At 36.9% G+C, this 15,929-nt stretch overlaps 1 protein-coding gene across 1 annotated transcript in view; it reads left to right on the forward strand.

Annotated features, from left to right (window-relative positions):
* Positions 1-3,308: 3,308 nt before the first annotated feature.
* The window catches only part of CPD (Cytochrome P450 superfamily protein), a 45,083-nt gene continuing 32,462 nt past the window's right edge, over positions 3,309-15,929 (forward strand). The window contains exons 1-4 of the mRNA XM_089798145.1: positions 3,309-3,683; positions 3,832-4,150; positions 4,287-4,436; positions 4,661-4,912. Coding sequence (XP_089654271.1) covers positions 3,430-3,683; positions 3,832-4,150; positions 4,287-4,436; positions 4,661-4,912 — 975 coding nt within the window. The 5' untranslated portion in view covers positions 3,309-3,429. The remainder of the gene's footprint in view (positions 3,684-3,831; positions 4,151-4,286; positions 4,437-4,660; positions 4,913-15,929) is intronic.

A 15,929-nucleotide genomic window follows, 5' to 3' on the forward strand; every position in this document is an offset into this window, starting at 1 on the left:
GACTCAACCTAGCTTCTATCTACAACTTTGTAGATCCTTAGGCATAGACAAAATCATATTCACAACCTATTACTCACTATCACGACTTCATCCATTAGATTCACACTTGATGTAGTTCGCACAAGGGGAAAGTCATCCTAAAAGCTCATAGTTTGTGGGATATGAAACGTTAGGGCAAGATAGTAGAGAATAAAACACAAAACACTTACTTCTCATCAGGAGGATGCAAAATCGCACCCTAACCATGCCTAAATCACCTAATCCTTGTGCGCACCAAAAAAACAAGAAACTTTCTTAGAAAGATTAGGTAAATGTATTGCAAAGGGAGACCCAGAAAACAAAGTCAACAGAGTACTTCGGGAAAGATGAGAAGTGACCTAAAATAGACTTAGACACTTCTCACTCATACATACAATTACTTCTACCAATGACCTCAATATTTTAAAAGGGGAAGACTACAACTTGGCAACACATCTTCAACTCAAACTCTGCACACTTAACCATGTCATCAGGACAATATGTCAAACATGTCCATAACTACACATCACCAGACAATCAAACCATTGTCTGTACCATCAAGATCTCTATCTGCTACTCAGCTAGTCTTTATAGAAACCATGCTATGTTGACATTAACGACAAACACATTCATGAATGCAACAAGTCAATACTCTCCAATGCTCAGGATACTCCCCAAAGTAGTATCATCAACATTCATGCTAACAAATACCAACAACATTCATGCTAACACTAAGATACTCATTTACTTGAAGAATAGATGTGTGAATATTTTCTTGTGTTTCCTTCCATGGATAGGATAAATTTATGATAATGTTTACTTTATCTAAATAAGAATGGTCAAGGAGGACCTAAAATGACTTTGATAGTAAAAAATGGACATTGTTACTATTATCTTATCTAAGATAAATGTGTTATTTAGGTCCTTAATTTTGCTATATTTGAATGTTGATATATCTTTACCCCATGAATTCCATTACCCCTATTGATTTTTATGTTGCTAGTCTTTCTTGCACTGGATTGGGTAATCTTTTGTTTCATGAAAGATTATGAGGAAACATAATTGCTTCATGGTAGGGTGAAAATACACTCCTACAATATTCTCACCTTCAATGTATTTTTGTGAAGAAAATGTCTGAAGTTCCTAGTTGGAAGGTCTTGTTATCTGATGTATTCTAATAGGTGTGATTGAACCATTGATCAATTGTGTAAACACACACACACACACACACACACACACACACACACACACACACACACACACACACACACACACACACACACACACACACACACACACACACACACGTTAACCCAATTAATGACTCTTCTACTAATCTTTATGTCAAATATGTTTCATAGTTTCAATTCATCTATTTCTTACTCTATGTATTCAGTAAATTTGTTAAAATGCAAATTGGTCAAAATTATTAATATATCTTGTTACAAGAAACTTTTTATTACTAATTTAGTTTAATTGTAAATTTATTTTTTACTTGTTACTTAGCAAGTGACTTTGGGTCTATTTTGGGCTTTAATCTTATTGACGTGTTAGTACTTGCAATGGGTCGAATCACATGTTTAGTTTTAAAGGACTTCTTTGAATATAAAAAATAATTATGGCCCTAGGTTGATCCAATTCCAACTAGGCATTATTTATTGATTCATATGCCAATGCATCTACAAATTGTTTGCATAAGATATGTATGAAGGACTTTAGGTCTAGCTCATTATAATAATCTAGGATCACACCACATTATTTAAAATTACTCACTACTAGCATTTATGATAGGTATAATTAATCATATGCTCCTTGTCAATACAACACCACTTATTTTATTTATATCAATCATTTTATTGATTACTATCACAATCTAGATTGTACACCAAGTCACCTTCTCACTCATTATATTTCTTCTCAAGTCTCACTTATTGGCTTAACCATCTCTTTCAGTTGCAATTATTATTTGCTATGATATTTAGCTTTACCAAAATAATTGAATTGATCATTGATGTTTTACTAAGGTGAAGGTGCAAAGACTCAAATTTTTCACTTAGCATATAAGTTTTAATGATGTATTTCTCCAATGAGTCTTCTAAGTGTAGATACATGCTAGTCTTTATTACAACTATTAAAGATATATAAACCACAAAGTCAAGGATGCACATGTAGATTAAAACCACATAAAAGATCAAACTTATAGGTGTATTATTGACCTTATCAAATTCTAAGTTTGACTTAATTTCGCCTTCATCATTCTACTACTAACACAAATCTAGTTTTATGAGCCATGGGTAAGAAGTTATAATGAAAAAGTGGGCAACTATCTATCACCCATCAAAATTAGTTAAATCCTCTTATTCATCTCAATTTTTGTATTTTTAAAATTTCACATAGTATATCAAAGCTTTTAATTATGTTAGTTTAATTGTATTACTTGTCAATTGATTGAACTTAATTGTTGAAAAAAGAAGAGTGATTTTTATTTCTTTAGAATGACAAAACTAACTTAATTTTTTAATTTTTAATGGAAACATGTCAACATACATAGATGTTGACATTCCTATCTTTTATAATAGTTTACAAAGATTTGAATTAATATACATATGACTTACAAACTTCTTTCAACAATTGATAAATAGGAGATAATTTCCACAGTAAGTCAAATGTGATATTACTATCAGAATTTTTCAACAAAACAACCACATACACAAATATCAATATATCAAATTTACTTACATCCCTATAAATTATAAAAATATATACAAATATTTTGTCACATAAAATAAAACACCTAAATATTTATCTCAAAATATTTATTTAGTTTGAATCAAGTGAAACTCTTCTAATGGGTCGTCCTCAACCAATCTAGGGAAGGCCACCTTGAAAGGGAAATATGAGCTAACAATTGACAAAATTCTATAAATTCACTGCTAAACTACATGCAGATGGACCCAGTTGGTCGAGTGTATGAGGTCGATGGAAGGAGTAAAAAGAGGTGAATAACAGGTAACCTTTTTAGTCGGCTGTCTGGTGATGTACAAATAGATAATAATATGCATGTACTTCAAGATTGAAGACACTTGTGACCAAAAATCACTAGCTACCTAAAGCATGTTGGCCAGACATCACTTGATGGTCTACTCTTGCTTCATCATTTCCCCTGTACATCATTTTAAGCCTGGATGTCAGGAAGACCCACATCCACATATAGAAATTAAGCATTTTATAACCACAAAATCCTTGATTCCCATGAATGATATTAATACCCAAATCATAAGGCTTGGATCATATCTTCTCCGAAAATTCTGTTGGAACCAATTATATAGAAAGAGCTTAAAGAAGCAGCATTAATTACGAGGTGCTAGGTCTTTAATCTGAGCGATTTTCATATTCGAAGGCATTGATGCTATGGCCTGTGCCTTGCTTGGCTATTTTGCAATGGCAGAGCTTAAGTTTGGGGTTTCAGGTTTAATGGCTGCTAGTGCAGGATTGGGTCTATTTGTGGTGCTTTTGCTTCAATGGGTTTTTAGGCATAGAAGAAGAAGAGGATTGCCAGTGCCACCAGGAAGCATGGGGTGGCCTGTATTGGGAGAGACTCTGCAGCTCATTTCAGCCTATAAAACAACCAATCCTGAGCCTTTTGTGGACAAGAGAAGGGCCTGGTATGTATTTTGCGCCATGATAAACTTGTATTTGGCTTATTGGTTAGAGGCCATTAAATTTTGATTGAGCAAAACGAGTAGACAATAGGGTTACTTCTTATTTCATTATTATTTTGTTGTATGGCCTTTTTAATACTGGGTTTTGCAGGTATGGTAACTTGTTCAAAACCCACTTGTTTGGGAAGCCCACAATTTTCTCCACAGACCCAGAAGTGAATAAATTCATATTGCAAAACGAGGGAAAGCTATTCAGGACCAGCTATCCGAGCTCTATAACGAATCTTCTCGGAAAGCATTCATTACTCCTCATTACTGGAAATTTGCATAAAAGATTGCATTCGCTCACTCTGAGCTTTGCCAACTCTTCGGCTCTCAAGGACCATCTAATGCTTGACATTGAGAAGCTTGTCTGCCTAACTCTGGATGGGTGGAATAATCATGTTCTTCTTCAGGACGAAACCAAGAAGGTGCATATAGAATCTATCTATTGTGTTTTTGGGCTTCATCAATTCGATTATTTCTGAACCCATTTCATAATAGTGAAAACTAGGATGTAGTGTAGATCATTGTGTATAAATCATTGGTGGGTAATGATATGTGCAGATAACATTTGAATTAACAGTGAAGCAGATCCTGAGCTTTGATCCCGGGCAGTGGTCTGAGAATCTGAGGAAAGAGTATTTGCAGCTCATTGATGGATTCTTTTCATTGCCCGTGAGGCTACCTTTCACAACTTACGGCAAAGCTCTAAAGGTAGTTTAATTCGGGCTTCATCATTTATTGTTTTTCCATTATGTGTGTATAGGATTTTCAACTCTTAATACCTGACACATAAAACTTCCTTCTATGTTTTATACGGGAGAAATGCTTGAGATCTCTGCCAAATTCTATTGATGATGTTGCATTTTTTTGGGTTAAGATGTTATAGAAAAATTGATAGGGTTGGGTGTGTGGATATTCATGTGCGATGGAAACAGGCCAGAGCCAAGGTTGCAGAAGAACTCAGAGCAGTTGTAAAGAAGAGAAGAAATGAGTCGGAGAACAGTGATCACTACGACATGTTAGCAGCTCTGCTAAATGAAAAAAGTGAGGGCGAGAGTCTCTCAGATGATCAGATAATCGACCTCTTATTGTCTTTGCTAGTTGCTGGATACGAGACAACATCAACCATAATGACTTTGGCTGTTAAGTTTCTCACCGAGACACCGAAGGCCTTGGCGGAGTTGAAGGTACGCTTCCATTCTATAATTATAGGGAGTTTCAGCTGTTCAACATAAATAGATTGTATTATTTGGGATTGTTTGGTTAAGATCGATTCACACTCTGTTATTCCTCCAGTCACTCATGTTTTTAGAATTTTTTTAGTGATCGAAAGTATCCATCTCCTGGATAATTTTCTAGTGAATTACAAGAGTAACGACAGAAAAGAAAATCCATTTTAGATGAGTAATAAAACTTCATTATTTTATATAAAATATCCTAAACAGTTTTCAGTACTCAAATCATTTATGATAAAAAAAACCCAGCTCTCCCAAAGCCATCTTTCATTAAAGCCTGAATGATCTTCAATACCCTATCCCCAACAGAACATGCAAAATTATTCTTCCTTTGCAGAATAAATCCATACTTTAAACAATCATCACCAGCATGTACCGGGTAAGATGAACCTCCACCGATCCTTTGTCAACATCATCTAATTAAATGACATCTTTCAGTCGGCATTTTGTATATCACAAGAATTGTCCCCACCGAGAATATTAAATGCTTCATACTATTAACCTTAACAATACCATATTAAAAGTAAGTCTGCATCTACTTTTGTTTCTCTTTATTTTATGGTTAAAAGTCATTTGGAATCCCAATACGTGCATGGGCTGAAACCCAAAGAAGCAGTACTTAAAGCAGCATAGTTTATTAACTAACTTAGATGAAAGCCAAAGAAGCAGTACTTAAAGCAACATATTTGATTAGAAGCAGTACTTAAAGCAACATATTTGATTAACTACCTGAGAAACAAGTTAAACCAGGTCGGCCAAAGCAAGTCTAGAAAATGGACAAGCCATGATCCATGATCCATTGTCCTAAAATGACAGATGCCCATTTGGATTTTATTCTCTTTCTTTTGAAGTGTAAAATCATTTGGAATCTCAATACAACCATGTCCTGAAATCCAAAGAAGCAATACTGAAAGCAACAGATTGGATTAACTAACTGAGACATAAGCTAAACCAAACTGGACAAAGCAAGTTTGGGAATGGACAAGCCATGATCCACGATCCACTGTCCTAGAACGGCAGAGGCCCACTTGCATTTTGTTCTCTTTCTTTTCAATTGTAAAACCATTTGGAATCCCAATGCGTGCGTGGGCTGCAAGCCAAAGAAGCAGTAGGTAGAGCAACATATTCAATTAACAAACAGATATATAGTTTAAACCACAGTGGGCAAATCAAGGCTGGGAATGGGCAAGCCATGATCCATCATACACTATTCAGAAATGACAGATGCCCACTTATTTTATTCTCTCTATTTGAAGTGTATAATCACATGAAGTCTCAATACAATTCATGGTCTGAAAGGCAAAGAAGCAGTATGTGGAGCAACAGATTTGATCAACAAATGAGGCATTGTTGAGAGTGTTGACTTGGTGGTCAGCACCTCTTTGGAGATTCTTGTCGTGGATCCGGGTAAATCCGGGCATTTGTATTCAGCATTAACAGTATGAGCTTTTGGTGTAATGACAAATAGAGAGAAGTTCCAACAAGTGGTATCATAGCTTTGGGTCGCGGGTTTGAGTCTCCCTTCAGTGGATGCTAAAGGCTCAATTGGTGCTGAGGGGGAGATTGTTGAGAGTGTTGACTTGGTGGTCAGCGCTTCCTTGGAGATTCAATCGATTCGGGTAAATCTGGACATTTGTATCGGGCATTAACAGTTTGAACTTTTGATGCAACAACAAATGCTTCCAAACAGGGCTGAGCGATGGACAAGCCATGATTCATGACCCAGTGTCCTAAAATGACAGATGCCAACTTATTTTATTTTCTTTCTTCTGAAGTATTATATCATTTGCATTCATGGGCTGAAAGCCGAGCAACAGATTTGATCAACAGCCTGAAGCATGAGTTAAACCCTGCTGGTCTGGGCAATGGACAAGCCATGATTCATGATCCACGGTCCTAAAATTACAGATGCCCACTTGCATTTTATTCTCTTTTTGGAATCCCAATATGTGCATGGGATGAAAGCTAAAGAAGCAGGAGGTGGAGGGACATATTTGGTTAACAATTGAGAGACTGAAGAGTTAAACTAGGGTGGGCAAATCAAGGTGGGGCAATAACAAGAGCCCATGATTCATGATCATCTGTCCTACAACTACAGATGCCCACTTGTATTTTAATGCTTGGACAGTTGGAAGTCTAGTGTTGTTGGGTACAATAAGGGCTGGAATGAAAAAGCAAGTCATTGGCGGTAGGCCACTAAAGCAGTGCTGAGGCCATCGATGGGTATTCGATTTCGACCTTTTTAGGGGTTGGTCACATTGTCGGTGCTGCAGACTTTTATGTCCTGTCTGTGCAAAATTGCTAGGCACGCGTGTTTGTGGTAGGCCACAGACACGGGGGAATTTCCAATAAAGCAGCGGATGCTGTTGTTACTCTGCTCTTTATGGGGATTGCAAATTTATTTGTTGAGACATTTAAGCGTTCAATAATTATCATGGCTATGGGAGAATCCGTAAACATCCCATATATTTTGGTATTTTGGGACACCCAGCTGTCAAGTTGTACATTTGTCATTTCTGCTGATGGCACGTTATTAAGGAAATGTCTATTTCTTAAGCAGAACAGATAATTTAGAATCTCATCCTTCTACCATAAAAGCATTTGGAAATTTAGGTTTAAATGAGGGTAGAAATCGTGTAGTCTTATTTGGTTTTCGAATAAAACTACTATAGAGGTTCTAATAGTTGTAATAGTATTTGTGAATGCAATGTTAAAGCACTAGTGGATGTGACTTCAAAAGTATTATTATTGTTAATTTCACAGATACAATTTCAATTCATTACTAATTTTTAGCATTTTATATCTTCTTAGTTCAACTCACCATGTCAATGTAAAGGTTTTAGATACTTTTCTCAAAGCAAATGAGCGATTTCTATTTGTATCCTATGCCTCTAAATTGGCGAGGCTTTAGATAGTTTGGGGTTTCTATTTGAAGCCTATGCTCTCAAGCTAGTTAGGTTTACTATTAGTATCTTTGATAAACAAATAATGGTATAATTTTATTGTAAAGAGGATTGAAAGTTTTAGAGTTATGTTTTACACTATGTCATCCAAAATGACATAGAAGACATTCATACTCATTTGTATGTTATGGTTCTAATGTTTCCTTAGTATCCCTACCACTAAACATTAGCTTTCTAGTTGTGCCACCCAACCATCCTTCCATAGTAGCCTTATTCTCCTTGTGAATCAAAGCAACATGAACTTATCCATCATATTCATGGCTTAACACACATACACCTATGTGTAATAAGGATATTTCCATTTTCATTTGGAGTGTTGTTGTCTTATAATAATAACTAAGAAGTTTTCCTTATGCTAATTATCCTCAATCAAATCTAGTCGAGCAATAGCATAATGTGCAGTTAAGGCCATTTTATTATCAAGTATGAACTCAAGACTTTTTGTGAGGGATTCAGATAGTGCATTGCATAGACCTCATTGCTTTTGGATTCCTCATTTAGATGGATAGTATATGACATCTCGAGAGTGCTTGTTACATAAAACATTTGCCAACTTAGGGTGGTTGTTAATAGAAACCATTTGAACTTAAGGAAGGAGTTGTCTATTGATCAATTGGAAACCTCCACTTTCATTAAAAGTATTTTTACAACCAATGTCCAATTGGATAGATTATAAGCACTTGGAAGCATTCACCATGTTGGTGGACAAGTTAGAGACCACCTATAAGCATTCACCATGTCCGTGGCTCAATTGACATCAATTGGTGCCAAGATGGATGAGGATGAGAAGTGTAAAATGTTGCTTTGTTCTTTGCTTGATTTATGGGATTTCCTTGTTATCGCCATTTGAAGATTTTGTGGGTTCTTTGTTTTCTAGAGAGATGAGGAGGAAGTGTATCCATTAGGCCAAATAGGTTCTATTTGTTCGTGGAAGATTCAATGAAAAATGCAAGAAGAATTAGAAGCATAATAAATCCAAATCTTAGGGGAGATCCAAAAGGAAGCTCCAAAGTTATTTCATACAATTCTTGTAAGCCTAGATGCATTTGTTAGGATTAAAGGAATAAAAGAAGAAAAATAAGAAATTTAAATATGATTTGAGTTTGAGAAGGTGTTGCATTCATTGCAACTTTGCATCTTTGACTACTGATGTATGTGATGATGCATAATTAATTAACTTGGGTGCATCTTTCACATGACCTCTAATAAAGATTGGTATTTTGAATATGAAGGATTCGATAGAGGTAAAGTGCACTTGGCTAATAATTCTCATTTAGATTTTGTTGGTTAAGGTAAAGTTAGAATCCATGTTTTTGAGGGTTGAATAAGGATTAATGGTGTGTTGCATCTCCATGGACTAAAACAAATTTGTTATTTGTAAACAAACTAAAAGAGTTGAGTATGTTTTTAGCTTTTTCTGACTCAAGATGCAGAATGGTGAGAGTTGCTATATTGATTATTGGAATTGTCACAATTGGCACTTTGTATAAACTGGATGCATACGCTATTGAGTGTAATAGTACTTATGTGAAGACCAAATGTGTGGATACTTCATTGTAAAATATGAGGGGTTCACCTTTGGCAGATGGTCATCGGTTTTGGGTACATAAGAGTTCCTTTTTATTATGAATCAAAGTTAGCTATAGATAAGACAATGTTGTGGCATTAGAAACTTGGCCACATTTTAGAGAAGGGTCTAAGCACCTTGAAAAATAAAAACCTTGTTGAGAGATTGAATGATTGATGCAGGAGCGTCCTTAGGTTGTTGGCAATCATTGCATCATCCAAAAAGATATTCGTTGTTTTCCATTTTACAGTTACCAGTTTGGCAGTTTGATTTGGCAAACACTTAATTGTCTTTTTTTAGATTTCACGAGCTTTGCTTCATATTGTGGATATATCATGGATTATTCTCCTGAGTGCGCAAAATTTAATGTGACGATTGGCAGAAGTTATTCTGTAACTTCTTGGGTGTTGATTTCCTATGTTGTTCTTCATTTGATGCTTGATATTTAATTTGACGAGGTTCCATATTTGAGAGTTAGCTTATGTGCTCTTGGATCTAGGCGATTGTTTAAACTATGGACCTATACTCGAGGCCGCATAATGTTATCTCACGTATTATGTATCTAGTCCTTAATTATTTGTTAGTCAGTCCTATATTGTAATGCACGTTTCCTATTGTTGAAGTTGATGAAAGATCAACCCCACAACTCCTAAGAATCACTTGCATGCAAACACTTGTCAGAGAAGAGAGAAGCAAAAAGCTAGGGAGGCTAGAATTTCTAGATCCACATATGAGACATTTTTAATGAGCAAAAAAAGAATTTACTATTATCAAAAGTGAATGAATGTTATAATTACAAAGAGAGATCGTCCTTATAAAGGAGATCAAAACCCTAACAGATAACTAACCTAGGTTGCATGATAATAAATTATAAAAGAATTAATTATTATATACCCAAAGTTTAGCGTAAGCAAACTAGAGATAATAAGTGACTTAATAATTAAATCAATATGATTTAATTAATAAGAAAAAACTTTATTACTCTAACACCCCCCACCCCTTAAGATAAACTTAGGGAGTAGCTAAAAACCTAGAAACTACTACTGAAAGTAAATTTGGGTCACGACAACAAAGGCCTAATGAGGTACCCAAGCACAACCAAATATCTACAAAGAGGAGAAATAGAGAAAACCAAATTGGAAAAATCCTACTTCAAAAAGAGATGGAAATAATGCTAAAAAACACTAGCGAGGGATTGAAGAAGCCTCCAAACTAGGGAATGCCCCATGAGATAGGAACAAAAGATGATCATGAAGAACACCACTGAAGCATATAGAAGTTGCAAAGCTCTGTCAAAAGTAATCACTGATTTGAAGAACCAATACTGAAATAGAACTTGACCAGGTAGAGAAGATTATAATCTGCATTGAATCAGGAGGCACACAAGGGCAACCAACTGAACTCAAAGATACATATGGCATAAAACACCCAAGCTTGAAGAGTTGATCAATTGAACATGGAAGGCTGCAACCAAAGTAGGAACGAAAAGAAAAGCATTTATATGGTAAATGATCCATCTCATCGAAATGCATAGGTACCTAGCCACTACATCTGCCTAGTACATACGAACAAATACTGAATACATAGTGCACTCCATCAAATCAAGGAAGTACGCGAAACAACAGAAGAACCCCCCCAATGCAAACAAGGGTGAGGTGACAAGCAACTGGAAAAGTGGGCCAAAAGAACTGCATGTCAAGGAACCACGATCAAGATGCACAAAAGAGTACATGTGTGTAATGAGGTGATCAATCTTAGAGACATCATGTGGCTAATCTCACAGAAGGGAAACTCATTGGATCAAAGGAAGATGGCAAACAAAGGCAAAACATCAACCCCCCATGTCACTTTAATCAGAGTAGTGCATGTACAGTAAGAGACAAGATATGGGGAATCCTAAGAATACAATAATCTGTACGAGTCTCTTCAGATGACACTGCTCAAATTAGAAGGCAAAACAATTGAAATGAAAATATAGACGCAATATGACACTTTATCTCAGTGTGTTTGCAAGAATGCATACAAATAATGTCTAAATAGACCAGAAGAGACATAAGGCTGATACAATAGATTGTACAACCCAATGATGAATCATTTGAAGCAACAAAATTGATCCTCGAACCTGAAACAATCAAAATATCCACCAGAATACAAAAATGCAAAACACTGAATAGAGTGTGCCTGGAGGAAAATTTGGAAAAGCAACCAACATCACTGGAAAGAGTACAAAAAGACCTTTCCATTGATATAAAGAATTCCCAAATCAGAGATCAGATGCTCAAGATGTCTCTCGGAGTGCAAAATAGAACCTCTAACTTTGACAACACAAAACACGATAAAAAAATCAAAACTAAAAATTACTTATACCACTGTGACGGGCTAAGAACAAGCTTTCAGATGACATCTTGTTTGCAAAAAACAGAGTCCATATGCCTGAGATATGAGCAAAAATCGAAGGTAGGTCCAAACAAAGCCAGAAAGGCAAACATGGATGTTGATGCAATGCTGATGTCAACAAGTGACGAGCATAAATTTGATGGTCAAATGGCCGTTGAGGCAAAAAAATGCCAAAAAAAGACCCCTATCGGAAAAAATATCCAGTCGCTAGAAACATGCCAAAAAACAAAGGGTCGATTTGGAAGAAAAAATTGGTGGCCAATGATAATTGACATGTGTGAAAAACAAAACATGCAATTTTGAAAACAAAATATCTAATTTTGATGAATAAGTGGAAACCACATTCTTTCAATGCAAAAATTGTTGATTGGGGCATGACATTGGCACACAGACAAAATGGAGGAGCCAAAGAACACCAGCTCGGGGAGCCAAAAAAGGTTGTCCACCAATCAAAATTATTAGTGATCAACCTAGGACCACCAAATGTGCCAAGAAGTACGAACCAACAGAGGTATTTATGGAGTGCCAGTTTGTAAAGGTTGACTAATTATGTGGAAACACACCAATGCATTTTCGTAGAGTGTAATCACCAAAATTGAGGCGCTAAAAAAAAAATGTCTACCTATTGAATCACTTGAAAAATGGAACCCACCTAATGTACTCGTAGTGAAGGAGACACGTGGTGGAGAAAGGAGAGTCTCGGGCCTTTACATGCACAATGATCCCAAAAAAAATGCCATGCATCTTCTAAAATTGTGCACTCCAAAAATTACGGGCACACCTCAAAACTTCAAAGTGACAACTAAATCACATGCACCAAAATATAACCTTGCCAAATTTCAAAAACACTGCTAAATAGAAAATGCTCATGCATCCACCATATGTATATCCTAGTTTGAGCCCAACTACTAGCATGAAGACCCACAACATTAAATGTGTGTGGTAGGGAGAGCATGATGGCCAATGGGGCCAAAAACAACCATAAGTCACACGCCGAAGAAATTACATGCGTTGACTGGAGCGCAGAGGGAACCTCACACACCCAAACTTTATGGCGTAGTTCAGGCATTAGGAAGGTCATAGAGCTCGAGGTGGGGCAGGAACAAGCACCCAAAAAAGGGAGGATGGACAGGTGCTTGGAAAGGAGAGTCGTAAGCGGGCCCAAAGAGAACTTTTTGTACCTTCCAGTAAAAGAGCTAATCATCTACAACCAAAGTCCTAGCAGTGATGCCCTAGCCGTTGTGATGCAGAGGCATTGTTCTAGTCGCTGTGATGCAGAGCTGTTGTAGCCTGGTGTGAAGTTGGGTTTTCTTCGTTGGTGTCTCTTGTTTGCCCGTCTGCTACCATGCCCTAGCTGCCCGCCGTTGGTCCCTATTCCAATGCAGATGCCATTTGTAGAGTCGTGAACCTTTGATTGTTGTTGTCCGTGTGAGAATTGTGAGAGTAATGTTGTGGATGCTGTGGCCTGTTGTGGGTTTTCTGTTGGGGTTTTCTCTGTTTCTCTTTGCTATTGTTGCAACAAGTAGGAACGACATCAAAAAGGGCATGTGTAGTAGGTTCTCTGATAGAAACGAAAAGGGAAGCAGGTCCATATTCGAACCGACATTACTTAGAGGAGGAGAGAAGTCCATGGATGTGTTGGTGACTTTGTGTTGGTGACTACGGGTTGCATGCAAACTGTTTGATAGATTGCCAGACCCGTTTTGAAGGTTGAAAGTTGTGTAACAACAACGTCCAACAGAGGGCAGAGGGCACATTTCTTAGATGAGTGCAAGTTTATCCATCTACTATGGATCCCCAATTCGACCCAGTCACATTCCAGCAATTAGTTGATCGCTTGACAAAATTGGAGACTGATCACAAACCTCTGCTAAACACAACTCTTTCGTCATCCTCGCTCTCTCTTAGTGTCAGTGGTAGGTTGATTAAGGTTGAAGTTGAGAATCAATCTCCTCGGGGTACAATGCAGTCCCTATGTGATACACTTTTAGAAACATTGACTGATTTGAAGAGACAACTTGATGGTCATATGCAATAGAATTTGGATGTACCTAAAAGCTAAATACAACTAATTTGGATATTGCTCAACTCCAACTTGAAATGATCAGTTTGCAATTGTCTGATATCGACTAGTTGAGGAAGAAGCAGTTTGAACTCGACAACAAACAATCATCCTTAAAAACCAAAACAAAACAATAGTAGAAATCATGGGCACCTATTTGTAACAACCCCATCTCTGCTTCCACCTCTGGAGTGGAAAAGCTGGTCCAAACTAAGATAGCAGATGAAAGGGTCAGTTGTGCCCGTGAGCTCAACTTGCGAGTTTGTGGTCTCCCTCTTCCTCCTCCTCCTCCTCCTTCTCCTTCAGAGCCTCTTGCTACATGCTACTCTTTCCTCAAGGACCAATTGGATATCACTAACATCACACTGGACAGTGCAGGATTGGGCATGATAGCACCCTCTTTATTTGGTTCTTCTCACTTGCTGACTGCCTTCAGGTTCTTAGGGCAAAGAGGAAGCTTTTCCCTCTCTTTGCCAAGATTTATCTTGATGAGGATCTTACTAGATCACAAGTGGCAGAACTTAAGCAGGCTTGGGTTCTTGTTATGGTTGCTCGACAAGAGGGTAAGTGGGTAGTGATCAGAAACCTCAAGGTGGTGATTTGAGACATTTTTCCTACAGGTGGGGAGTCGAGGTTGGCCTTTAATGCCAATTGACATGCACAATCACATACATCCATCTTTGGACACACCTGATTGGTCAGACCTTGGCGTGAGTTCCTCAGATGGCAACACCTTATCCCCACTGCTACACAGAGACAGAGACAACAACAGAGTCGGGCCCTAACCCTTGCTTGTCTTAGGCCTTATCCCTCTGTACGTGATTTCTTTGTATCAGGGAAGGATTGATGATCCTTCTCTCTCTGTTCCTATTGTTTCCTCCTTTTCTTGCTTCTTGTTTGGTGTTTTCTTTTCTTTTCCCAGGCGCCTTTTGGCGCTCCCGCTGTTGTAGTCTTCTCTATATTGTTGTATCTTTTAGTCCCATGGACCCTTGTTGGTCTCTTGTTGGACATTAATATCATTATCTTATCTTATCAAACAAAAAAGTGCTTACTTTGCGAAAAATCACATGCATGTGTGATATGTAAAGAGCTCCTTTTTTATGTGCTTTAAAATATAAAAAAAAATAAAAAATTAACTCTTCTAAATATTTTTAATAATAATAAAAAATAATCATCGCATTGAATTGTGTGCCCAAGTCAAAACGGTTTGGGGGTGAAGTTTTTTTGCCTTAGATTTTAACAACATCGAAAATGAACGTATTTTATATGGAAATGGGGGGTTTTTGAGCGCTTTGAGCTCAACACTGATGTTCGCTTGGGCTCAAAGTGCTTTGAAAAGTAGTTTCTCCCCAGATGCAATACAAAATACTCAAAAAGACAGATCTCAAAATTGATGTCAAATCTTTCACAAATAGAACAAGGGCATGAAGATCTGGAGCTTTGATACCATGTTCAAGTTGATGAAAGAGCAACCCCATAGCTCCCAAGAATCACGTGCATGCAAACACCTATCACAAAAGAGAGAAGCAAAAAGCTATGGAGGCTGGAATTGCTAGATACACGAATGAGACATTTTTTATGAACAAAAAAAGAAATTGCTATTATCAAAAGTGGATGAATGTTATAATTACAAAGAGAGATTGTCTTTATAAAGGAGATCAAAACCCTAACAGGTAACTAACCTAGGTTGCATGATTATAATTAATAAAAGAATTAATTATTATATGCCCAAAGTTTAGCTTAAGTGAACTAGAGATAATAAGTGACTTAATAATTAAATCAACATGATCTAATTAATAAGAAAAAACTTTATTAACACCTATTATTGGAGATACAACTTGAAGCCGACCTATGTGTCTTGATGGTTATATATGTAGCGTCCTTGAGTCTTAGAAAGTAGTATGATGGAAGTAGTGATCAAGGAGATAATAGAAAATTTGGTCTATAATGTGGAATGTAAGTGGCCCTAATCGAGAAGGC

The sequence above is a fragment of the Cupressus sempervirens genome, chromosome 8 (genome assembly GCF_028749045.1).
Source record: "Cupressus sempervirens isolate cs-2001-9-10 chromosome 8, ASM2874904v1, whole genome shotgun sequence".
Lineage (NCBI taxonomy): Eukaryota > Viridiplantae > Streptophyta > Pinopsida > Cupressales > Cupressaceae > Cupressus > Cupressus sempervirens.